General features: G+C 54.4%; 11 protein-coding genes across 11 annotated transcripts; 4 read left to right on the top strand and 7 right to left on the bottom strand.

The window, feature by feature from the left end:
- Window positions 1–34: 34 nt before the first annotated feature.
- On the bottom strand, window positions 35–955 carry CGCS363_v014551 (putative fructose-bisphosphate aldolase; the record flags this gene model as incomplete). The annotated part of the gene is made up of 1 exon (XM_036646400.1): window positions 35–955. The coding sequence occupies one exon, from the start codon at window positions 953–955 to the stop codon at window positions 35–37; it is 921 nt and encodes a 306-aa protein (XP_036488936.1).
- Window positions 956–1,411: 456 nt separating this feature from the next.
- Window positions 1,412–3,982, top strand: KHT2-0 (Hexose transporter 2; the record flags this gene model as incomplete). Its single annotated transcript, XM_036646399.1, has 11 exons — window positions 1,412–1,471; window positions 1,562–1,589; window positions 1,663–1,724; window positions 1,770–2,389; window positions 2,455–2,506; window positions 2,558–2,575; window positions 2,622–2,749; window positions 2,836–2,975; window positions 3,035–3,419; window positions 3,720–3,896; window positions 3,976–3,982. 11 exons carry the CDS (start codon window positions 1,412–1,414, stop codon window positions 3,980–3,982), a joined length of 1,677 nt encoding a protein of 558 aa, XP_036488432.1.
- A 1,216-nt stretch (window positions 3,983–5,198) lies between these two features.
- On the top strand, window positions 5,199–5,616 carry CGCS363_v014549 (uncharacterized protein; the record flags this gene model as incomplete). The annotated part of the gene is made up of 2 exons (XM_036646398.1): window positions 5,199–5,442; window positions 5,510–5,616. The coding sequence occupies 2 exons, from the start codon at window positions 5,199–5,201 to the stop codon at window positions 5,614–5,616; spliced, it is 351 nt and encodes a 116-aa protein (XP_036488405.1).
- Window positions 5,617–8,235: 2,619 nt separating this feature from the next.
- Window positions 8,236–10,010, bottom strand: CGCS363_v014548 (uncharacterized protein; the record flags this gene model as incomplete). The annotated part of the gene is made up of 2 exons (XM_036646397.1): window positions 8,236–9,679; window positions 9,805–10,010. 2 exons carry the CDS (start codon window positions 10,008–10,010, stop codon window positions 8,236–8,238), a joined length of 1,650 nt encoding a protein of 549 aa, XP_036488404.1.
- A 1,113-nt stretch (window positions 10,011–11,123) lies between these two features.
- On the bottom strand, window positions 11,124–12,715 carry CGCS363_v014547 (uncharacterized protein; the record flags this gene model as incomplete). The annotated part of the gene is made up of 2 exons (XM_036646396.1): window positions 11,124–12,581; window positions 12,629–12,715. The coding sequence occupies 2 exons, from the start codon at window positions 12,713–12,715 to the stop codon at window positions 11,124–11,126; spliced, it is 1,545 nt and encodes a 514-aa protein (XP_036488409.1).
- A 2,561-nt stretch (window positions 12,716–15,276) lies between these two features.
- Window positions 15,277–16,230, bottom strand: CGCS363_v014546 (uncharacterized protein; the record flags this gene model as incomplete). Its single annotated transcript, XM_036646395.1, has 1 exon — window positions 15,277–16,230. The coding sequence occupies one exon, from the start codon at window positions 16,228–16,230 to the stop codon at window positions 15,277–15,279; it is 954 nt and encodes a 317-aa protein (XP_036488408.1).
- A 368-nt stretch (window positions 16,231–16,598) lies between these two features.
- Window positions 16,599–17,594, bottom strand: orsB-0 (Decarboxylase orsB; the record flags this gene model as incomplete). Its single annotated transcript, XM_036646394.1, has 1 exon — window positions 16,599–17,594. One exon carries the CDS (start codon window positions 17,592–17,594, stop codon window positions 16,599–16,601), a length of 996 nt encoding a protein of 331 aa, XP_036488544.1.
- Window positions 17,595–18,117: 523 nt separating this feature from the next.
- Window positions 18,118–19,038, bottom strand: GTT1-0 (Glutathione S-transferase 1; the record flags this gene model as incomplete). The annotated part of the gene is made up of 3 exons (XM_036646393.1): window positions 18,118–18,494; window positions 18,560–18,945; window positions 19,001–19,038. The coding sequence occupies 3 exons, from the start codon at window positions 19,036–19,038 to the stop codon at window positions 18,118–18,120; spliced, it is 801 nt and encodes a 266-aa protein (XP_036488410.1).
- Window positions 19,039–19,809: 771 nt separating this feature from the next.
- Window positions 19,810–21,974, bottom strand: BPL1 (Biotin--protein ligase; the record flags this gene model as incomplete). The annotated part of the gene is made up of 5 exons (XM_036646392.1): window positions 19,810–20,303; window positions 20,362–20,633; window positions 20,682–21,233; window positions 21,281–21,884; window positions 21,938–21,974. 5 exons carry the CDS (start codon window positions 21,972–21,974, stop codon window positions 19,810–19,812), a joined length of 1,959 nt encoding a protein of 652 aa, XP_036488542.1.
- A 254-nt stretch (window positions 21,975–22,228) lies between these two features.
- Window positions 22,229–22,756, top strand: COA4 (Cytochrome oxidase assembly factor 4; the record flags this gene model as incomplete). Its single annotated transcript, XM_036646391.1, has 4 exons — window positions 22,229–22,290; window positions 22,444–22,475; window positions 22,556–22,620; window positions 22,688–22,756. The coding sequence occupies 4 exons, from the start codon at window positions 22,229–22,231 to the stop codon at window positions 22,754–22,756; spliced, it is 228 nt and encodes a 75-aa protein (XP_036488406.1).
- A 379-nt stretch (window positions 22,757–23,135) lies between these two features.
- MGM101 (Mitochondrial genome maintenance protein MGM101) lies at window positions 23,136–24,107 on the top strand (the record flags this gene model as incomplete). The annotated part of the gene is made up of 2 exons (XM_036646390.1): window positions 23,136–23,755; window positions 23,840–24,107. The coding sequence occupies 2 exons, from the start codon at window positions 23,136–23,138 to the stop codon at window positions 24,105–24,107; spliced, it is 888 nt and encodes a 295-aa protein (XP_036488543.1).
- Between the last annotated feature and the right edge of the window lie 78 nt (window positions 24,108–24,185).

The following is a 24,185-nucleotide window of genomic DNA, read 5'->3' as shown; positions in this document are numbered from 1 at the left end:
GCTTCAAGTCTACTTAATGCCTCCTATTTAAGTCTTATGCTTTACCCGTAGACATCAAGAAGTCCATGTGGTACTCCACCACATCCTGCATTGCCTTTGTCTGCTCCTCTATGACCGTCGTCAGGGGGACTTTGCCAGTCAGCTCGCCCTGCACCTTGGTCCATGCTGCAGCCACAGGACCATTCACATTAACCTTTGCCATGCCGTACGAGATGCATTTACGCAACAGCTCCTCTTGGAAATACTTCTCGTGGGCGCCGTGGAGCACGAGGTGCACACGGTCCCCCACAGCCTGCCGGACAGTATCGAGACGAGGGAAATCCAGCTGCGGTCCCTTGGGCCCGTAAACCCCATGAACGTTGCCAAATGCAGGTGCTAGCCAGTCAATACCGCAAGCAACGAACTCCTCTGCCTGTTCAGGACCCGTGAGAATCTCCTCCATGTCGCCTGTGTCAGCGATGCCGTCTTCGCAGCCATTAATACGGCCAGGTTCCGCCTCGGTAATTATGCCGCGTTCATTACAGTACTGGACCAGTTCCTTGGTGAGCCGCAGATTTTCTTCTTTTTCGTAGTGGCTCATATCGACCATAATGCCGTCGAAGCCGCCCAGATCAGCGGCCCGCCTGATGATGTCCGGAGACTGGGCATGATCCATATGAATGCCGATAGGGACGGAAGCATTGCCAGCCGCTTCGGCTGCCGCATGCAGAAGAAGACCGTCTGCGTACTCAATAGACCAAGGGAATAGCTGAATAAGGGCTGGCGATCGCTTTGCTTCTGCCGCGCGTACAGTCGCGACGACAGCCTCGAGGTTGTAGCAGCATACGGCCGCAATAGCATAGCCACCCGCTGATGCCGCATCGACGATGGCCTTGGCGCGGTTGTTTTTCAGCTTGTGGGCGAACCCATTGGTCTTGCTATCGATACCATCGCTGTTGACTCCATTGATTGCCATGGCTGCGGTGTGATGATTTCAGAGATGAAGCAACGAAGTAGGGCAACACAGAAGAATGGTTGAAGGCACCAGGTCTCAAAGCTCATCGACATATGGCGCACGCAAGTTAATCCCAGCCTTCATTCTTGTAGGATGACATTGGACGTGTCACTGGACTCATTGAATACGTGAGGGATCATTGCTCCGGTCACTGACGATCCGGTGCAATTACACGCCTCCAAAGGTGGGGAATCTCTAAGCACCGTGGATGTTGTCCGGCTTGATGATGTCCCGCCAAATGACGCGCCCGGGAATTCAGTTCCGTCATCGTGGAAAAGCCGCCCCACTATACAACTGAGACGGCCTGCATGTTAATGCAGCTTTTCCGGGCGTTGTTATGTTCTCGTGTCATCTACTGCTTTGCGGCGGACTCTCTTTTAGTATCGAGGTCAGGTCTGATCGGCAATCGCTATCACCATGAAGGACCACTACACAATCCTCGTCGCGATGTTCGCGTGCCTGGGCACCTTTCTCTATGTGAGTTCTTAGCCTCCGTCGCAGAACGCGTTCATCACGTAACCACACGGTTGGAAAGCAAACGACTGATGAGTTGTACTTGGGCTTCAGGGATTTGACACCGGCATCGCGACGACCAGTAAGATCTCCCGTCCAAAACCAATCGCACCGACTGAGAATCGAGAGTAGTAATTGGACTGACAGGATAATAGCTATCGCTCACTCGAGCTTCGTCGAATACATGAATAACCCTTCGAACGCCATAATAGGATCTGTAAGATCACTCGATGCCCACTTGTCAACCTTTCTAACTGTGCAGGTGGTGGCGACTTACATCGCAGGTGAAGCGGTTGGCGCTATCATGCAGATCCTCATCGCCGACAAACTCGGCCGTCTCCGCTTCATGCAATTGCAATGCATCATCGTCAGTCTTGGATGTGCCATCCAGACTGGTGCAGTCAACGTCGGGATGTTCCTCGGGGGTCGCATAATAGCGGGCATCGCCGTTGGGGCCCTCAGTGGCACCGTTCCTGTCTACCTCTCCGAGATCAGCCCACCGAAAATCCGTGGCCTCATTGGAGGTCTCAATGGCGTTGGGCTTGCTTTCGGTACCATGACTTCAAATTGGGTGGGGTTTGCCGGTGGTTTTGCCCCGTATGGCCAGGCCCAGTGGCGGGTACCGCTTGGTCTGCAGATTCCTTGGGGCATTGTTCTCTTCACAGGTCTCATCACGTTCATGCCAAACTCTCCCCGTCAGTTGATCCAACGAGGCCGTGTCGAGGAAGCGCGACATGAATTCACAAGAATCCGAAGCGACCTCCAATCGCATCTTGTGCAAGAAGAGTTCGGACTCATGAAAGCTCAAATCGAGTTCGAGATGCACAGAGAAATCCCAACATTCAAAGAAATTTGGAAAACGTATCGACGCCGTGTTTTGGTGTAAGTTGAATGGGCGAATAACTTTCACTCACATAAAGAACGCTGATCTTGAAACTTCTGTTCAGCTCGGTCTCAGTCCAGATATTGACAAGCGTCACGGGAGTCAACGTTGTCCAGGTACGTAAAAGCTGGCATAATCGCTTGTCGTATATAGATACTGACAATAAGCCGAATAGTATTATCAAAGTTAGTGGATATCCATAGAATTTTGGCATGTCACTAACATGCTCAGCGTCCCTACCGATCCCTCGGCATTGACTCGAAGACGATACTCGCCCTTGCCGCCGTTTGGGGTACCTGCGCATTTCTCGCCACAACAGTGTCTGTTCTCATCTTGCCGGATAGATGGGGTCGCCGCAAGTAAGTAAATCAGATATTGATCACCTTGTCATTACACTGTCTGAATCAGAGGGATTTGGGAGCTGACCTCTTATTTTACACCTCAGGATGCTCCTTGCTGGCGTCGCTTGGGTCATCGTCGTTGAAATCTACTGTTCTGTAATGCAACGCTCGTTTCAGAACACAGACAATCGCATCGGCAAAGGTTTCGCCATTTTGGGTATCTATCTATTTGCTGTGGGTTACTGTGAGTTGACATATCCATGAAATCGTCTTTTTCTGTTGTCGCTAACATGAACACTACAGACAGCCTCATCAATCCTGTCACATGGATCTATGGTGCCGAAGTCCTTCCCATTTCCATCAGAAGCAAGATCATGGGCGTCGCCGCTGCAGCACACTACATCGTCAACGTCGGGGTTACCCAAGCCGGCCCCAGCGCATTTGCCACAATCCATGAGAACTACTACTACGTTTTCGTCGGTTGCTGCAGCGTATTCTCCGTCATAATCTATCTATACTACCCTGAAACCAAGCAGAAAACGTTGGAAGAAATTGCAGCCGCATTCGGTGATCGTGTGGTTGAGATTGAAGATCATCAGGCAGCGAACATGATGGCTGGCACAGAAGTCAAAGGCGACGTCTCACTGGAACACTTGGAAATGGACGCAAAACATAGCTCCAAAGTTTAGTGCGTATGTTTTTCGGTAGAGACTGTGGTTAGAAACTTGAGAAAATGTCAGCCCATGGAGCTCGTCTGGTCCATCCTGCCCCTACAGTCCAACGTTCTTGTGCAGCAAATCCTTGCGCAATTCTCCAAGGTGACTGAGGTCCTTGGCCCATGCTTCGCCGCAGGCCGGCGGCCCGACAGTCTGCCTGCATTTCCCGATGAAAGGCAGCAACCAGTTACAGTACCAAGTTCAACACTCGCTGTTTAAAGAGCAGCTGGCGCCCTTTGCCAGACACTGTTCGACTTTCTGAGTCTGGTCAGTTTCGATACTCAAGAATGCTTCGTGTTTGTTGGAGTACAAAACGTTACCGGCTCTCCGTTGGCTCCAAGAAGACGCTCCAAAGGGCTCATCTCCTTCCGGCTCGATTCGGTGGGAATGGCCGTAGCCACGCTCAAAGATGCGAAGCTCTACAGAAAGTTTGCAGACGTCGTCATGATGTATGTGATATCTTTCTTGTATTATAAGTATCAAAAGGATTCTGCTGTAGTTTGTATATTCAAGTTTGACAAAATTAAGCAGATGAGAGCGCTTTTATACGCAAAGAAACCTCTACTCCGTCCAGACAAAATACTTCTTTAGTATACTTCGACTGAGCCACCAAGGGAGTCTCTGTTGGTGATCATGTGGCATTCGAAGACGTGGTGGGTGGCTAAGCTCCTCCAAACAAGCCATCTTCCTGTCTTGGAGAGTTTCATAACTCAAGAGGCAGCTTGCCACTGTCGCGATCATAAAGCTTATATAGTCTATACACTCGATTCAAATGCTCCTTGGTTGAAAAGCTGAGCCTTTATTACGCAAAAGTAAGCCCTGGCGACTATCTTTACTTCTTGGTAACACACTCGCGGTTTCAACTGGTTCACGACCTTTTGTCGGCAAATGAGCTGAAATAAGACACAGCCTCAAGGCGTGCCACAGCACTTACAGAAGAAAGGCTTGAAGTCGCTAGTAGCGGAAAACATTTACCGGAGGAGGTTGGGTAGAGATGTAGAACACCACAAGGTTGGAAGGTGCAGCTCAAGGGTAGATGAATGACATTTTACTCATTCAACCCTATCATTCTGACAAGATAACTTGCGTCCTTTTGCCAGTGAATATAATTCTTACTCGCAACATCCGGGCAAAACTGAAACAAAGTCGAATTTGTTTCGAAGCTGCTGAGTTCTTTATTCTAGGGAAGCCCTCGCAAGCGACAAGACTGGCCTGGAATTGCCGGTCTGTTGTTTGTATTGATGAATTAGTCAGTTTTTTTTCGCCTCTTGACCGTGTCATGTCGTTCTCCCGTGAGTTGACTGTGTTCGCAAATGTTAGTTGTGGTGGCTGGAGAAACGTGCGACTACTTCGGACTCGTATCCGTTGACCGCCTCTTGATTGAGGCTCGTAACTGACTCCTATAACTGGCCTTCCCGAAGCTTTGGCTCAATGCATACCGATAATCTCTCTGGCTCCGCGGAAACCAGCCCGGATTGCGGAGCCAAAATAGATGAACCTACCAATCATACGTTGCTGATCCTTGTTTCCAAGAGTCAAAATCCATATATAGATCATGAAGCTGGGGGCAGACTTGCCAAATGTTCCCCACTGCCCCTCGTATTTGACTTTAGTCCCACATTGGCAACCAGCATCTAGGAGCAGTGACCTCATACTCAACAATAATAAAAAAGGGTGATTCCCCATCTGCGAACGAGTTCAACTTCACCGACAACTTCTCGACTCCAGTGATACCCATTACAGCTACCAAAATGCAGTTCACTTCCGTCCTCCTGGCCCTGGCCGCCACCGCCAGCGCGACCCCCATTATGGGCAACATCAAGATGTTCTACGATGCCAACGCCGACTGCAACGGCGTGCCCCTTCAGACCGAGGGTGGCCAGTCTCTTGCCATCCCCCCCGACTACATCAACCAGTGCCAACTCATCCCCATGGGCGTTGCCAACACCACCTACAAGAGATTCTCCGCCAGCGGCTTGACGCCCATCTTCAACTGTGAGTAAACCCTTTCCTCTCTGTTGCCGAAATGCCTGTGCGGTTGACTGACTCGCGTTCGCTACAGTTGAGCTCTACACCGACAAGGATTGCCAGCAGCTCGCCACCAACGCGTCAAATGTCTGCGTTTCCGACATCAAGTCGTACATTCCTCGACGCAACGACGGCAACTGATTACAAATGCTCGAAGAAAACGTTACAGACAATTGAAGCCAATGATTGACGTGCAGCCGAACACAAGATCACCGCTCTGCTATATGCGCAGACTGGGACGAGCGGGATTATGTTCAACACAAAGCATAGACGATGGATAGACCAAATATATCTAATACTTCTGAGTGACAGAACATAACTCACAGATCAGCTTTGAGTTTTCAAACGAGAATGGCTTTTCTGTGAAAAGTTGAAGGTTTTACACGTTTATTCAACGTTTTATCTGTTCACATCAGAATCTTAGATATAAGGGCTGCTCCGGAGTTTCTGAAATAACAGTCCGGTGGCTGAATAGCTATCAAACCAATTCACAATGCTGCTAATGCACATGAGCGTATTTAACATGCAGTGAAGTAATCTAGAGCCTGCCATCGATTCTACGTATCACAGGCCCTCGGGGAGGTCTACTATTATACTGAATGTTTATCGTTAGGGGACTCTCAGGGGATTAAGCTGCAGTGCTGCGAACATATGCATGCAGCATTGGGCAAACACGCTGTTGTTGACTGGCTGCTGCAAATCTAGTTACGTTATTTTCCCTTGGCCTTTAAGAAAATACCATCGACTACGGCGACAGAACCATGAATGAAGTCCTCGAGCTTAACCATATTTGAAGTTACTGAGCTACGGAGTACCTGATATCAATGGTTCAAGGGCTGATCACAGTGTTGATGAACTTTGCTTGAGATACAATAGTGGTGGAACCATACAGTGGAGCCTGTGAACGTTTTCATTACTTTCTCGAGATCCTCGCTTAGGGGGATAAAGTTGCAGTGAAGCACCCCGACTTCCCGAGAGGCTGTGCTATGCAGATTAGCATCTATGTGTACCGTGGAAGGGTTTCGTTGGTCACTAACTTTCAGCACAGTTGTCTCAGCTTGGCAAAAATGTCGGGCGGTATCTCTAGTCTTTCTCTGCGGCCCAAGACAGTGCAGCTCACGCATTAAAGCTGAAGAATAATCAGACTGAAAATCACAGATGCCATGAGGCTGGAGTGATAGTCTGACGGACATCTCTTGAGGTATGCTCTCGGCGTCATGAAGCGAGACACATGGCTTTTGTCATGACGACGTTGCCCATTACAGTAGCTGATATTCAGAATATCATAACGGCGCTAGTTTCTACCTCTGGGGCGGGTCATCCTTTGCGATGAGCCTCTACCTTGGCGTGGTTGCCTTGAACTGGGCAGATATATTATTGGTTGACGCAGAGACGACAAAACACTATATGACCGATGGAGACTGGTTGGACACAGACGATAGAGGCGCTTCTCTCAACTCCCTCGAGGGGGGGTTAAATTGCTGTGAAAAACCGCGGAAGTCTCCTGGAAATCCGGCCTGCAAGAGGTGCAGATTAGGCCCACGCAGTTCGATGAACCAGTGCCCACGACATGAATTCTTGGCGGGAAGAGGTACACACGTCAGCGCCTTGGGCGGCGTTAAGAATGCAGTGAACGATGGTGAGTTTGAGGGCGTCGGGAGTCAGTGACTTGTAGTTTTAGCATTGAATGATTGGCGGGTGAAGCTTACACTCCGTTGCGTTGACAGCGTCCACCCCGCAGTTTTTAGCCCGAAAAAGGCAAAAAAAGGGGCTTTTTACCAAAAAACCACCAAAACGCCCTAAACTTCGTACACTGATACCTCTATGCGTACGTAATGCGTGTAAATGAAATATATATCAATCGATAGCCCTCGATTAGGTGATTATAATGATATCTTTTTTATTCTCGCGCATTGCGTCCGCATAGAGTTATCTAAGTGTGAAGTTAAGGCTAATTTTAAGGGGTTTTTAAGGAGGACACTGTGAACACTACGTACAAGGGGTTTCGTTTTTTCTTTTCAGCGTTGCGTTTAGTGTCCGCTAGCCTAAAAACCCCCTAAAACCCCCTAAACTTCACGCTTAGATAACTCTATGCGTACGCAGTGCGCGTAGATAAAAAAGATATCATTATAATCACCTAATTGAGGGCTATCGATTGATATATATTTCATTTACACGCATTACGTACGCATAGAGTTATCTAAGTGTGAAGTTTAGGGGGGTTTAGGGGGTTTTTGGGCTAGCGGAAAATTTTCCTTCCGGGTCAAACTTGGGGGCGGACGCTGTCAACGCAACGGAGTGTACGCCAAGAGTTGGTGGACGCCTCTTAACAAATCCCGGCCCGCTACTATGTGACTTCCAACACCTCACTACGATGGTCATCACAAGTAGGCTTATGTACTATCCTGCCTAATTCTGAGCATTCAATGCAGGTGATTGTGAGGCTTGGGGCGAATAGTGAGCCTTGATTGAACCGTTGTCTTGGTCAAGCCCCCTCTGGATTACAATGCCCGATGACTTGCTTAAGGTATGGCGCAGGATAACGATCAGCAGTACGACCTGAGTCAAGATTTTCTGCTTGTCCCAGTGAACAGCCTTCAATCAATCTTGAACCTGAGACGCTGTGGTCCCACGGGCAAGAAGCGAACGACGAGTTTTATAACAGTGATTGCGCATACGGACTTCATTATTAGGGGGTATCTAAGTATCATCTGCTCGTGTCTTTTGCGATCCATTCAATTTGCCAAACCCTGTTCTCCATCAAAATCTGCTGCCGCTTGCACCGCCAGCACCCTCAGTCCTCCGAGCATTGCGCATCGCGATGTTTCCTCGCGTGCCACTACTAGGCAAACCCTCTCGGTTGCTCGAACCTCCGTACTCGCTCGCATTGCTCCAAGTCATCGGCTCGCGAGGAGAAGACTCTGCACTCTCTCCGGCCGAGAAGCTGTAAGTCCTGCCGTTGTATCCGGGCGGCTGCGGCCAGATCTTTGGAATAGGGAAGAGACCGCTGCTCTGAGTCCGACGTTTCTCAGTTGGCTGGATAACAATGCGAACATTGCCCTCGCGGGAGCTTTCACCACTCGTGTTGCTGGGCAGAGGCCCGCTTGGGTCGCGTTGGTTCATGGTGGGTGGCGATGAGTCGACAATAGCGGCTGCTGCGGCGGCTGAAGTCATTTGGTAGTCGTCCTCGGGAATGTTAACGTGCCGGCGACGCTTGGAGCGCTTTCGAAGGAGCCAGATAGCTAACGCGACGAGGACGATGCCGAAGACGCTGCCCACGGTGATCCCAGCGATTTGGCCATCATCCAGTGCGGGCCTGAGCGATGATTCAGAGCCTGGAACAACAGTCGACGATGCCGTGATACTGGCAGATGTTGGCGTCGAGTTTTGGGTCGGAGTCGGAGCTACGGTTGGCCATGTGAACCCATCGGGATCATCCGTGAACCAAGTCGTGATGCCACTGGTTGCGCTAGACGAACTCGAGATACTGCTGCTGATTGGGAGAACAGAGGTACTCTTATCGCTCGATAGCAAAGTTGGGACGAGCGAAGTCTGGGTTGGCGTGGAGATAGTCAGGCGAGTGGAAGCCGTTGTCGGGATGGTCGGCTCTGGGGTAATTGTAGACACTTCTTGGGTGCTTACAATCGAGGTTGGAGCTGGAGCGCCAGCTGTGACGAACAGGGTAGTGGTTGAAGTTGGAGTTGCCGTCACAGAGACTATGACGGGGTTCACGACCGTTGCCGTCGAGACGAAGCTGCCTGTCCTAGTCAGAGTTACCGTCGTTTCGATGGTGACTATCGAGACCATTCCAATGACAGTAACCGGCGCATCCAAGACTTGGCGTTGAACGCCGCGGCGTGCGGTAACAAGTGTCGTCGGGGCTGGTGGAGGAATTGAGTCTCGGAGAGAGGAGAGTGATGTCGAATCCGGTCGCGGAGACTTGTCACGAGGAAGACCAGTGTTTGCCGACGAGATCGAATCGCAATGGTAACTGGCTGCTGGTGAAGCAAATCTTCGTTTCGCCAAATCGCTCGGGGCTTGCGCGATCGCGATGGTGCTGGTCTTGGTGACGAAGATAGGGTCGACAACGGTCACAGTCTCGACAAGCGTGGAGACGACGACCTGCGTCTCGCTTGGTACCTCGATGAAGGATGTTCTCGTGAGTGTGGCGGTAGAGAGCGACAGCGACGGTTGGCTCGAGGGTCTGCGAAAAATGGTTAGCGACTCGAATTTGGCCGCGATAGGGGAGGGGCTTCGTGCGTCGAATTCTGCCTGGCCCAGAGATGCATCATTTCTTTGCCATCGTGTCGGGAGCGCGATTCGTCCGACTCCAAGCTCTTTGCTGCCAATTTCTCGCCAGTCTGGAGATGATGCGCGATCTCAGTGCTCGCCTCTCGCGACGCCCGCGATGTCTCCGCATCAATCAGGAGCGAAGAAGTTGATGTTCCGAGAGCAGGAGCGCCATCGCGAACCTGAGCAGCGATGACTGCGGCAAAAACGAAGCAAAAGGCAAGCAAGATCCGAATTTGCAGCATGGTTACTGATTTTGTCGCAAGTTACTAGATCCTTCCCATTGTTGGTTTTGTAAAAGTTCGAAAGGAAGGTGAAATGGATTAGAAAAGAAAGTACGCCGTTTGCCCTTGCAAAAGGCAGGAAAGAAAAGAGTGACGATGAGTCAAACGGTGGAAGCAAGCGTCGTCCTTGGACGGGAGGACTGAGTGAAAGAATCGAGCAGCTGAAGGGCGTGTCGGAAAGGGAAGGCGCATTGAGATACACGATGCTCCGAATCGAGTCGCCACCACTTGGTGCAACACGAAAAGTGGTGGTTTGAGGAAGGAAGCAGAGTTTTTGCCGGTCTCCCGCAGCTAATTGAGGCAATGCATCTCGTCCAGCCGTCAATAGCTTCAGGTCAAGACAAGATCCGGCATGGCTTGCATGGGGTCTGTATCGGAGAATTAAGTCTCAAGTCAACCGTCTGAGGTGCACGGGAGAGCCTCCTCGTCATCCCGGGACGACATGGGGCCGGCGACAGGCGTCCCGATTGCAAGGTGTTCATCTCAACAAACAGGTATAACAGAGTGAAGTTGCATTGATATATCTGCCGATCTAAGAAGGCGCATCAGTTACGGAACTTGTTACGGACCCATCGAACCTTGGCCAAATCGCCCCAGTATTACGAGCCCGGCACGGCACGGCACGGGACGAATGAGCCCTTGCCTCAGATCGGCCGCACCTCATCACCACAGCCGGGAACCAAGAAGACGGGCGAGGAAGACAAGAAAGACAAGGAAGACGACAATGATGACGATGAAGACAGCCAAGAACCAGGAAGGCGAGGACGAGAAGGACGACCACGGAAGTTGGTTACGCTTTGGTGATCTCTTGCCGCGACGAGAGACATTCAGGAGGCGGAAGGAAGGAAGAAATGATGCACAGACCGTCTTATCGGGATCCGTCCCGGGTACCCCATCCCTGCTCATGTATTACGTAAGGTTCTTATGTGCCTGTCGGCCGAGATTCATCTCTGCCATCCATCCACCTCGCCAACCACCTTAGCCTCGGGCGTTGTTCGGCCGAATCACGACTATATCACGACATTACACGTTTGAAGGTTCCTTAACGAAAGTGTCTTGTCATTACGTTGATCATTACGCTGGGTCATCTGGCCGTCTCGGCCTACGAGGAGGGACTTTCTTGTCCTTCTCCCGGGGTATCTCTGTCGTCAATCTTCCGTCATACTTTTCGCCCTTGGTGCTCCCACTGTTTCTGTCAACAGTGTATGTGTCGCCACTCAAATCGGACATCGGGCTCATGCGATTCGGGCTCAATGGCGCCTTCTCTGCCATGAATCCAACTCCTCCTCCAACACTGGGCCCGAGACTCAACCTCATCTCCTTCAATACGACTCCATCGCCCCTGCCAGACCTAGGAGTGTCAGGCACCTCAAACCGATCATCCTGCGAGTATACCGAAGAGCTTCTCTTCGCCTCCCATGTCGCCTCCAACATAGGTCTACCGTCTCCAGTGAGAGGCCGGCCTCGACTCTTCGGCACCACCCCCAACACCGCAGTCCTCAGACTGAGCGTTGTCGGCGCCATGTGCGATATCGACAATACAGGCACAGGCGGTGCCGGCATCCGCAGTTTGTTCAAGTGACTGGCATAACTCGCGTTCCGGCTCCGCGCGAAAGGCGTGCTGGGCTCCGTCCATGGATAGCCGTGGTAGGTTAAGCTCGTCAGGTCAAAGCTCTCGTTCTCCGTTGCCTCAAGCGACCTTCTCTTCGCCGCACTCATCAGGCCAGGGAAAACCTTGGCCAGCAGCGGACGCAGTGTCGGGGCGCTGGCGCAGATGAGCGCCAGGTCGCACTCCAGGATCGTCATAACGAAGAACGTGAGCGTGTTGGTAACACCCGTGCTGTTGGGCAGGTAGTGCCTGTGCAGGCTGAGCTGAAGACGGACCATGCTCGCTGCAATGACGAAGATGCTCAAACTCAACACCACGGAGAGCGCAATCTTGTCCCTCCGAGGAAGGTCGAGTCTGGCAACGCAGGGGATGACCATGGCGATCAACCACGCGTCAGTAGCGGAATGAAGACTTGCGCTCGAGATCAACAGCTCTGGAAAGCCGAAGCACATCATCGGCCGCCCGAAGAACTGTCCCATCACCGGATGGCATTGGAGGAAGCTCATCAGCAGCATCGGTACGCTGTACATGAGCACAAACACAACTGTTCCCCATGCGAACAGCCGCTCTCGCGGGCGGGAGACAAAGACCCGGAGATAGAATGCCAGGATGGAGAATTTTGTCAGACAGAGGCAGAGTTGGTAGTAAATCAACCCGAGGTATGTGCGCATGATGTACGGGTTGACATCTTCCAGCAGGGACGCCTCTGATGGGGCCGCCAACAGCGAGGGCGTTGTGGCGGTGATGCCATAGACGATGCACAGGGCCGTTGAAAAGAGCCACGAGAGGAAGATGAGCGTGTCGTCCAGAAACCACTTGCGAATCACCCATAGCCGCGAGGCAATGCGAGAAAAGATGAAGAGAGTGCATACGACGTGCGGGAGGAGGATCCCAGTCATGAAAACCGGGATATTGGCATCGTCCTTTTAGAGGTCAGATACGCACAAACAGACCAAGACGAGAGACTTACGATTTCCTTCAGCACCGACGCTGGGACTCTCGGGTCTGGCGATTTCGGGTACGTGAGGTTCATGCCAATGCCCTCGGCGGAAGCCATCTTGCCGTGTTGGCTCTGCGATCGCAGAGATCGGGGAGATCGGGCGTCTTGTTCGTCTGTTCTGTCGCACCACCTGAAGAGAACTCACGTCCTCGAACCCATGGAGAATGTGTCAATGGTCATACAACTTGAGGCCTGCACAAGCCCCAAATCCGGAAGAGCAGATCATCGGTTTACATACGAAATCCCATTCCCCCAAAAAGGCAACTCCAATCATGCAAGCCACCCACACCACGCCATCCCGGCACCCGAGAGACCCCTAACCCTCCATCCCATCAGATCTCGCTCCCACGGCCACGTCTACCGCCTGCCGAACTCAACCCAGTCCGCTCCAAGCAACGGGCGCACAAGCTCCTTGCCAGGCAAGAGCGGTACCACCTGCTCGCTGCAGGCTAAACCCCCGCGATCGCGATTGGACGGGCGATGGTTTCGTCACTGATGGGACGGGACCGTCGGCGCGGCGAGCGTCGACTACTCAACTTGCACGGACGAGGGAGGATGGACTGAACTTGTGGCATTCAGCCCATCTTTTGGCACCGCTCGAGCTTCACGTTTTTGAAGCCCTGCCGTCCATTTGTCTCCCTCAGCTTGAGGAGCAAACGAGACGACGAGCTGAAACGCCTGGGAAGGAAACGATCAACCCGTCCGCCTCGCCTTACTTCCATCGAGCTTTTTGATAAAGCCGTGGAAGCAATAATGAAACGCGCCTCACCTGTCAAGAAGAATCTTTACTTTCTTTCCCCGTATTGTTCTTCGGCGGAAGAAAAGAAATGGGAACCCCGCCATCTCCAACTCTGACAGCCAACAGCTCGACCAGTCGCAGAACCGTTCTTGGATGCGGGGTGCGGCACGCCACACACATCCGTTCCGTCGCCTCCCCTCCACCCCCACCAACCTGCCCTTCCATTGCGGATCTACTGCGCCAAACGACTCACATGGCCCCAGCTGCAGCGGAATGCCGTCCGGGAGTTGCCCGATCCGGCAGGACAAGTCTGCATCCCGGCGCCGATTGGTGGGCCATTTCTTTCTCGCAGAATGCGCGCGATATCATTGCCGACGTCTATTCGTTGTTGCGGGGCGTATTTGGATTGTCGATTCACGATTGCATTTTGTCTGGGTTGAAGGACACGGCAGACACCCACTCTTTGGTGGCAGTCGCGCGCATTTGGCTGGTGGGGCTTTCTTTTACCCTTTCGCCATGAACAATGCGCCAATGCACGCGTAGGTTGGCCAGCTCAGCAAAGAACGAGGAGGAGGGGACGAGGAACCACCAACCCCACCGCAGCGCATCTGTTCGTGGTTAGCAAGAACTGGTAATTCGCAAAAGGTTTCGGCCCGCCGTTCCCTTGTCTTTCCTCGCCGTACGTTTGTGCGTGGCTCGATTACCTTTAGCAGCTCGCGCCAGCGGCCGATGGCTCCCCGGAAGGCGAGATTGGCCTCCGAATGATGGACGCGCGGAGTGCTGCTGAACGGCACTGCATTGGACGAAGCTTCTCCTGCTGCCCCTCGGATACAGGGGATCCTGGAAATGTCTGGGATGAGCTGTTGATATTGGGTTCCCGGCGTTGGGCGGAGGAAGGCCCGTGGGCTGTGGTTGACGTGCGGTGCCATCTGGTGTGGTGGGATGGACGTCGTCTGTGCGACCACGGTGCCGCGTCTGTGGGGAAGGCATGATGTGATTCCTGAAGTATAGATGCGATGGATGATGAAATGCTGGATTTGTGTTTTCTATGCGAAGGTTGCCAAGCGCTTGGAGGCAGTGCTGGCTAGGTCTCTCATGTTTCTGGAGAAATGACATCGTGATCGCGTTCGCGTGGTAGAGGAGTTGAGCGGCATGTTGGCTGGAGGCAACAAAGTGCGCCTCATCTTGGCATGAAGTCTGCGCGGTATCTCCTTAGGACAGTTGTTCTTGGCCTTGTGGTTTGGCCCTGCGGTAAAGCTATGCCTCGGGGAAAAGATGGCGGCATGTGCCGTGGTGGCCCGATGAGAATGGCCAACATGTTTATAACTTCGGTTTCGCTTTGTGTATGGCCGCCCATCCATCTCCGGGGCCGACGTGGAAGACAACAATGAAACCTGAGAATCACGTCTCCAAAGCGGCCCCAAACCCTTTTCAAACACCACACTAACTTCCAATCTAGGAGTAATATAGTTCAGACGGCAAGGCGGTACTGAAGACCCTGAGCCGTCAACCAGTCTTTGTCCCTGCGTCGCCATGCGCCCCTCCGGCTTGAGACTTTTCCGGGAGAAATCCGCGTCTTGGAGGCTTCGTCGGATATCTCAACTCTACTGGTGGGACGATGATTGGGCAGGCGAGGGTGCCCCGTATTCGCAGGCTCTCGCAACACCAAATTGCCGCATGGCTCACCTTCGGCAACATTAATTTATATCCATCCCTTCTACTTTGTGGTCGAATCTCCACCATAACACAACCTCATGCTGCCCATGAGGCGAAGCTACTTCTAGTTCTCCAGGGCAAGATGTGAGTGTAACGCGAAGTTGTATTGTCCAAGTCTACTTAGTTATCAAGGGGTTTGTTCCCTCCTCAAGTGTACCCACGGTCAGTCGTGTTCCGTGGTTCGATACTGCCAATCGATTTGAAGTCGGGGATCGAGATTGGCGTAGTAGTCATCCGAATCGGTATTGATTTGGGCACCGTTGAAGCTGTCCCAGCCGGTCATGACTAGGGATTCAGCTGTCGAGATGGTCGCGGAAGAATGTCCCAATACTGTGTTGTCTGCCATCTGGGCCCCCTGATCTTCTCTTATTCGGTCGTACTTGGCTTTCGTGCGTTGCATGTAGGAGTCGATGCCCACAGTGATGTCCCTGCCTAGCTTCTCCATCGCCAAACGCCCAAGAAACTTCACCGTTGCATCCAAACGAATCTCCATCGGCAATATTGCCGATGCTTGGGCCACCCGAAGCTCCATAGCTGTCATCTGTGCTTCGGTAAATGCTTGAGGTTGTGATCCCGGCCCAGGGGCTGCTTTCGACGGTTTACCTTCCATGTTGATCGCCCATACTCCGGTATAGGTCACGTTCGGGAGGCGAAATTTGTATGCTTTTTGTACCAGTTCAACGATGTCAAGGATCCGTCGATCATTCCGAAACGCTTCGACGGCTTCAGTCATCGCCATTACAGTGTCTCTGAGTTCGTCGTGAGCCTTCCACAGGTCTGTTGTTTGTCCACTGTCAGGCACGGCAACGGCGCGGATTGCTATCGCCCAGAGGACCGACTCTTGCACAACTCGTCCTGGTAGTTGCTGAAGCACTGCCCTTTGGATTTGTCTGTAAAACGGCGTGCGACACAACCGAAACGTACTCTTGGTAACGATGACATTTGCGGTATCAGAGAGGTCTGCGAGCATTTCCCAATTGAATATTTTCAAGATGTCGGTGTAAGACGTGATCTTGTCCGTTAGAGCCTGGATCTTAGTCTGAGCTTTAAGGTTGCAGTCTTGGATCATCTCATCAGCAGTGAGCTTCTCGTTGCCCGGTTCGTTGCCTATGAACATCTTGCCTGATCGAGATCATAAAAGTCCGGGCTCGAATGGGGTTCCAGTTTTTCAAGCGTTCAAGATCCAATGACTTTCAAGAGATATTTGTCGCGTCGGTTCTCTATATTATGCATGCGGCGAGAAGAGTTGCAGTCGTTCTCGTTTGTTTGCGCAGAAAGGTGATGATAGCGGAGATGTTGGAGTTGAAAGGCGAGAAGTTGGGAAGAAGCGCTCTTTTTATCCTGATGTTTGTTTTCCTTCTTGGACGCTTCAGGGAAGAACCACCATTGAAATGGAAAGAAGTGAGTAGTATGACTGAGCTTTGGCAAGCGCGATTCCCCGAGGCAGCATTTTTGCTGGGAGCAAGAGCTTCAACTGCGGAAGCCTCATCCGAGCTGCCCCTCCTTGATCTTGACCCTGAACAACCTCTCAGCGTTCCCATGCGCAATCATGGCCAACTCCTGCTCCCCTACCAGCCCACTCCCCTTCAACTCCGCCATCCACTTGACCCCGTTCTCGCTCTTCTCAAACGGGTAGTCGACGCTGTACAGCACATGCTCAATAGGCGTATTCCGCAACACACAAGCCAGCGGCGCCATGCCCCAGACCCCGCTCGTGGTAAGCCAAATATTGCCCTCCCAGACCTCCTTCCACGCCCTCCTCCTGGGCCCCCATCTCACCGACAACTTGTCAACCCGCTCCATCATGAACGGCAGCATCTCCCCAAAATGCCCAATCACAATCTTCAGCCCGGGGACTTCGTCAAACAGCCCGGCGGCGAAGAGTTTGAGCACAGCAAGGCCCGTCTCCTGATGCCACCCAAACCCGCTCGTCCCCAAGCTCTTCGCCGCCCCAAGCTCGAAGTTGCCGTCGTACGCCTCCTGCTGCACCTGCGACGGCCACGTCGGGTGCAGATAGATCGGCACATCCAGATCCGCCGCGACCCTGAAAACCTCCCAGAACTTCTCGGCGTCGTAATGCGTCCCATCGGCGTGTGCATCAACCAGCGCGCCCACAAACCCCAACTCCTTAACGCACCTCCTCAGCTCCGCCGCCGCAGCCGGGGGATCCGCCATCGGCAGCACCGCCAGGCCCACGAAGCGGCGCGGGTGCGCGCGAATGGACTCCGCGAGGGTGTCGTTGGCGAGAACGCTCATTCGCGGGGGGCGAGAGGCGAGGCCTGGCGCGTGGGAGACGGCTTGCAGCGCGATGTGGTTTTTGTCCATGTCGGCGAGGCGGAGTGGACCGACGTCCGTGAGGCGCGCGGCGATGTCGGGGAGGTGTTTGAGCTGTTCTGCGTAAATGTCGGAGAGCTCAGGTAGGAGAGGGGGGGCGATAAAGTGCTCTTCGAGAGCGATGAGTGGGGGGATGTTTGGGGCCATGGCTGTGAGTCAATTGATATCGAGAAGTTGGCAGTGGTGTGGATGAGGGTTGCTGTTGGGCATTTATTTGGCTTGATAAGTGAAAGAGAGTGTGGTTGTGTTGATGATGTATTAGCTCCCCGCACTTCCCCAACGCCTCGACGCCTCTTTGAGTTTACTTTGCGGTACTACGTCCGAGACATGCATTCAGATCACGGGACTCGGCAGCAAACCGTCCAACCTTTCATCTAGAGCCTTGCCATCCGGGCGGATACCTCTAGCCAACTGAGCGGATAACTAAGTATTATGTTAGGTCTGGCAATTCATTTTATATAAACAATTTTGTCGTCCCTATTGTCGCTATCGTCCCCGCTGTTATAGTCCCTGTTATGGTCGTCCCTGTCGTCCCTTTCGTCCTCGTTATCGTCTATGCCTACTTCCCGCCCGGATAGCAAACGCTTCATCTATGTATGAATTTCGATGGGCGCAAAAACAGTTCGTCTTTCAATTCTTAATCTCCTCCCGGCTCTCTCTTTCATGAACGCTACTTCCTCCCCTCAATCTCCTTCGCCTTCTCCCTCGCTTTCAAATACCCAGGCTCCTTCTTGATCCGGTCAATGTACGCTGCCACCAACGGATACGCCGCCCGCGCCGACCCGCCCTCCCAGGTGCCCATCGCGTCGAACGCGCCGAGGTGGTCCGCCGTCGTGAGCCCGAAGCTGAGCAGGATGTCCGCGGCACTAAGCTCCGGGCCGCAGAGGAAGCCGTTGCCGTCGGCCACGCCCGGCGCAGTCTTGAGGTACGACTCGAGCAGGGCGAGGTTCTTCTGCGCGTTGGGGAAGAGCACGAGGGCCATGACCTTGTTGACGACGAGGGAGGTGATGGGGCGGATGAAGAAGGGAACGTTATCTGATTTGAGGACTGAATGATATTAGCGAGACGGGCGCAATGAGAGCAAATAATGAAAGAGGGTGGGAAGCGCATACTGCTGAAGAGGAGGTACTGCACCAGCGTCGGGAAGAAGGTCCCCTCGACGTAGTGCAGCAGGTACTGGAACCGTGCGTACGCCTCCGTCTCGCCGCCGACCTTGCCCTCCTGGCCGTCCTTCCACTTGCGCGGCACCAGCGACGGCTTGTTCTGGCCGAAGTGGTCGACGAGGTACTGCGTGATGTAGCCGCTCTCGGCGAGCTTGATGGGCTCGCCGCCGTTGGGTGGCGTGATTTCGAGCACGGGCGACTTGCCGAGCGGGTGCACCTGCGTGAGCTCCGGCGGCGCGAGACGGTTCGGCTGGCGGAGGAAGACCTCGGTCTCGTAGCTAAGGTTGAGTTCCTCGAGGAGCCAGAGGATGTTTTGCGCGCGAGAGTCGTTTAGCCTGGGGGGTTGGTTAGTGTGATGGACTGTAATTGAGGGGTGAAGGCGGGGCGAACCAGAAGAGCTTAATCTTGGGCTGTTCGTCGGTCGCCATTGTGAGATTTCGTTTGGTGGACAGTGAGGGTGAGTGAGATCGGCGTCTTGCGTTGTGGATGAAGGTGAGGTTTCGTTGCGCGACGAAGAACTTCGGGAGCTGCGATGAGGGGACGCCATGATAAGCTAGGGGGGCAGTTAACCGAGCGCCACGTGCCGCTAGCATTCCAGCGTTCGCGGCGATGATCATTGTGGGTTTTGGGGGACTTTGGTTGGCTGGAGGGCTGCAGCGGGTTTTTCAGGGCTCCGGGAGAACATCATGACGTGCGCTGATTTAATAGCAATCGGGTCATCGGCGGAGGGATTCTGACCGCCGGCAGGATCGGGGGACGGGGGTTCTGTGGGCCGTGTGCGGATCCTGGAATGGGAAAGCTGCGTGGGCTGACTTGCGGGATTGTAAGACGGGCCTAGACAACTCGGGCGAGGTCGTGCTGCAAGGTACGATTTTGTGTACTTGTAACTTCCTCAAGTTGTAAGCGATTGATTGGGGTGGATGAGGATGAGATGTTCATGCAGGTAAGACGGCTTTAAGATTCAGGTCCGGGGATGAAGCATCGCAAAAGGGACTTCTGATTTCCTAAATGGGTCCCGTAAGATGTCCCCGTCGGTCATTCACGGGATATTTTCGTACCCACAACATGGAACGGTTCCTGACACCATTCTCGATGAGAGTAAGATCGGTAGTCGATTGTCCCGGATCATTGTCAACTTTCCCACAACAGCCGAAGTTCCAGACTCACAAGGACGGCTGGTCGGAGGCGTCACCCCCGAACTACAACTTCCTCTTCACCAGCCCCTTCCAAAAATCAAAACTATTCTCATCGCTCTGCAAAGCCCACATCCGCCCCGTCTCGCGCCCGTCCCTGTCAACCTCGACCGCCTTCAACAGGCCCCAGTCGCGCGTGATGCCCACGATCCGCGCCCGCGCGCCGGCCTCCTGCTCCAGCGTCACCGTCTGCCCGGAGTGCAGCCAGTGCCTGTAGTACCGCTCCTCGAGGTCGCGCGAGAAGCCCTCGCGGCGGAACTGCGCGTAGATGGCCTCGAAGCGCGGCAGGATGCGCGCGAGCAGCGTCTCGATGTGGAAGCCGCCGGGCAGCGAGGCCGGCGCGATGGCGTTGAGCGAGGTTGTAGGGCGCGTGTTGGTCGTGTTGATGCCGATGCCGACGACGCACTGGTACGAGCCCTGGAAGTAGCTGCAGGTGGAGAGGATGCCGCCGATCTTGACGTAGGAGGGATCCGAGGGGGAGGAGGTGGGATCGCGGCAGTCTGTGACTGTGGTTAAATACGGCTTTATTTGTGTAGAGAAATAGTTGAGAAGACTTACAGATGTCGTTGGGCCACTTGAGCTTGATTGGGATATCGCCGCATCCTACATCATACGTCTGCACGGCCTCGGCGATGGCGATCGCTGAAATGTACTGCAGGAACACGATCGGGTGAGAGGCGGCCAGGTGTGCGGGATGGTTGATGACCGTCGAGAAGAGCAAGCTTCCAGGCGGCGCGATCCAGACGTTTGTGCCGCGGCCGCGGGCAGCCACGGAGACTGCTGCCGTCAGCGTGAAGCCGGTCGGGAGACAAGACAGGAGCTTGTTGTTTCTGCCAAAGTCAGCAGGTCTTCGTATCACATACAAAGAGAAAACCTACTTGTCCATGAGCGTGTTCGTGCTCGTCACAACCTCACCATACAACAATGTATCGCCCCACTCCTCCGCCTCCTTCTCCTTCTCACGATACCCCTTCAGGCTGTTATAATACAGCCGGTGGTTGAAGCTCGGCGTCTCCTTAACATCAGGCCACGCCTCCTCGTGCGGAACGATGACCTTGACCACCTTGTCGTAGTCCATCGCCCCGGACGGCAGCGCGTCCCGCAGATCCTCGACGCTGAACCGCGTGGCCTGCTTCTCGATGCGGAAGACGTCGTGCTCGCCGTGGATGTACTCCTCCCCGTCCCCGGTCCGCGTGATCGCCTCCTCCCAGGATGCCAGCGTCTCGGCGACCTCGGTGTGGTTCGCCGAGGTCAGGTGCAGGCGAGAGAGCACCGGGGGAGCGGACGGGTCGGCGCTGAGGTCGAGGCCGAGCTTGGTGAGACAGGTGCGGAGGAAGGTGATGCGGGCTGCGTCGGCTGCTGCGAGCGTCGCGATGAGGGTTTCGTAAGTTGGGATCTTGGGCTGGGGGTGCAGGTTTGCGGCAGCGAATCTGGGTATCGTTAGCTGAGCCATCAAAAAGGGGGCCGACAGACATACTCGGGATGAGGACCGGTGAGAACGACATGCCCGTTCCCAACCTTGGAGTAAATCACCGCAGCCTTCCCATCCCCGCCATCAACATCAATCTCATCCGCATAACTCGCAAGCACCTCAACCCCCGAACACCCCTCCGCATCAACAAACACCCCGCCCCCGTTATAGTAGCTCACAACCTCCCCCTCAGCCGTACTCAGTCTCACAGCCCGCGCGCCGCTCTCGCTATGGTACGCAAACCCCTTGAACGCGCCGCCGCGGCACGTCCCGGGGAAGAAGCCCAGCTCGCGCGTGCCAATGACCTCGAGCGTCTTATCGCCGACCTCGAACTCGCACTTGCGCGAGGCGTAGTACCCGCCCGCGCAGAAGCCGAGGTACGAGCCGCCCTTGCGGACGAACTCGGCGATGCGCCGGTTGCCGGCGCCGTTGAGCACGCGGCAGTAGCCCAGGTCGCCGCCGCCCGGGATCACGAGCAGCGCGCAGGTCGCCTGCCAGGGCTCCTTGAGCAGCGCGGGCTCCGGGAGCGGGATGACGGCGTAGGTGGGGGAGAGGAGGTGGCGGAGGGTGAGGAGGGCGTGGCGGACTGATTCGAGGGTCGTGCCGGTGCCTGCCGTGAGTGTCAGTTTGAGGACATGGAATGAGAGTTGGAAGGTTGGTTACCGCTGTAGATCAGCACGTTCAGTTTCCGAGGGGCCATGGTGTGATTTTGGCGATGGCCGGTGAGATGAGTTGTGAGGGATGAGTGAGTGAGTGAGTGAATAAGCCCCCGTGGTTGGGAGTCAAACGCCGAAAATTTAGGGGCACTGTCCTGAAGTGCTGAACCCCAACAATTCTACAATGCTAAATTTAACTCTTCTTCCCTTCCTCACATCCGACGAAGTAAAAGCAGCCTGCACTCATCAATCAGCGCACACTTCGATTGTAGGACCGGAGATCAAGCAGGAGGAAACAATGTCGAAGCAAGAGAGCGACGCGGCGCAGAAGGCGGCAGCAGACGACGAACCTGATGACTGGTAGGTGTTTCTTCTTACCTCGACGGATCTCACTCTTCTCCGAGACAATGACCTTCGTGGCGTGAAATCGATGAAGAAAAAACATCTCGAAGAAAAATTGTCGACGGCCATCAAAACAAAAACGCAGGGACTGCGGCTAACGTTGCCATGCAGGGACAAGCGCATCTTCAGCACCGGCTGCGCAGGTAAACGTCCAACCGCATTCTCCGATCCGGCCACGGAACGATCGGCCGGCAATGGCTTGCGCTAACACGCTGTTCAACAGATGAGAACGCGAAATTGACGGACTGCTATTTCGAAAAGAAGGACTGGCGACAATGCACCGCCGAGGTTCGTCCAATCCCCCCCCCTTGCCAACCAACGTGATGAGCGAAGCTGACGACGGGTGTCGTCCCAGATGGAGCGGTTCAAGAGCTGTTGGAAGCAGCAGGGGAACGATGCCCGGACAGACACCCAAGACGCCTGATTCGACTCTTCGGCATGAAATAAGTGTACGATTCGTGTATTATTACTGTACATAACTCCCATCAACAACATCATGATGCCCTCAGAACAAGAGTGGACTGACCGACTGCTCCATGACCGCAACAGTGCCGAGGCGTCGCTCACACGGTCCCGATTTAAGCGGTGGCCCAAGCTCCAATCCACGGCACGGCGTTCCTCCGCCCCGGCCAAATTTCAATCTCTCAATCACCACCCGCCCCCCGCCGCCGACCATTCACGATATCACCATCGACAGCGCGCAAACACCCATTCGCGCGTCCTACTCCGTCCAACATTCTCTAACGCTCTCTCTTTTCTGATTTAGTTGCAAAAATCATACAAACCCCATAATGATCCCCGCCATGGCTTCCCAGCAAGCCCTCCGCCCGCTCCTGCGCCTCACCCGCCCCGCCACCCAAATCGCCAGAATCACCACCACAACACGCACAAAAGCAGCCGCCGCCGCGACAGCAACAGCTCCTAAACCCGCCCCAAGGCCCGCCGTCTCCCGCGCCGCCACGCCGATAGTCAAGAAGCCATACACCAAACCCGCCCCCAAGCCCCCGTCACCACCCCCGCCTCCGCCACCAGCAGCAACCCCCGAAGCCGACGCCGCCATCGGCCCCTCGCTCTCCTCCTCCACACCGCTGCCCACCGCGCCCTTCGACAACGGCACCAGTAACGGCAACGGGAGCGGAAGTGAGGACGGCAACGGCAACGGCGTCGTCGACTGGACGAGATCATACTACGGCCTCGGCACGGCGCGCTTCCCCAAGGAGGTCGTCGACATCCTGCTGCAGCCCGTCAACCCGGCCGACGTCGAGGTCAAGCCCGACGGCATCATCTACCTGCCCGAGATCAAGTACCGCCGCATCCTGAACCAGGCGTTCGGCCCCGGCGGCTGGGGCCTGGTGCCCAAGGGCGAGGTCGTCGTCGGCGAGAGGATCGTGACGAGGGAGTATGCGCTCATTGCTGAAGGACGGTACGTGAACCTGATGTGTCCCCGCTTCTCTTTGTCCCTCCGGGAATGAGACAGAGCAGCAAGACTAACTTTATCATCACGCAGATTCATCTCCCAGGCACAAGGCGAAAACGGCTACTTCAACGTCGAGAACCTCCCCTCCGCCGTCGAGGGCTGCAAATCCAACGCCCTGATGCGCTGCTGCAAGGACCTGGGTATCGCTTCCGACCTGTGGGACCCCGTCTTCATCCGCGCCTTCAAGAAGGAGTACGCCCTCGAGGTGTGGTGCGAGCACGTCACCACGGGCAAGAAGAAGCTCGTCTGGACCCGCAAGGATGTGCCGATTGCGTACCCGTTCAAGAAGACGCAGTAATTAACCGAAAAACAAGGAAAGAAAACAAGATGCAAGGGGTGGTGGAGTGTATAGAGCCACGAGGAGTAAAACAATGTA

Source organism: Colletotrichum siamense (assembly GCF_013390195.1).
Source record: "Colletotrichum siamense strain Cg363 chromosome Unknown KSG_Cg363_contig10, whole genome shotgun sequence".
NCBI classification, from domain to species: Eukaryota; Fungi; Ascomycota; class Sordariomycetes; order Glomerellales; family Glomerellaceae; genus Colletotrichum; species Colletotrichum siamense.
Note: the sequence above shows the minus strand (reverse complement) of the source record. Positions and strands in the feature narration are given on the sequence as shown.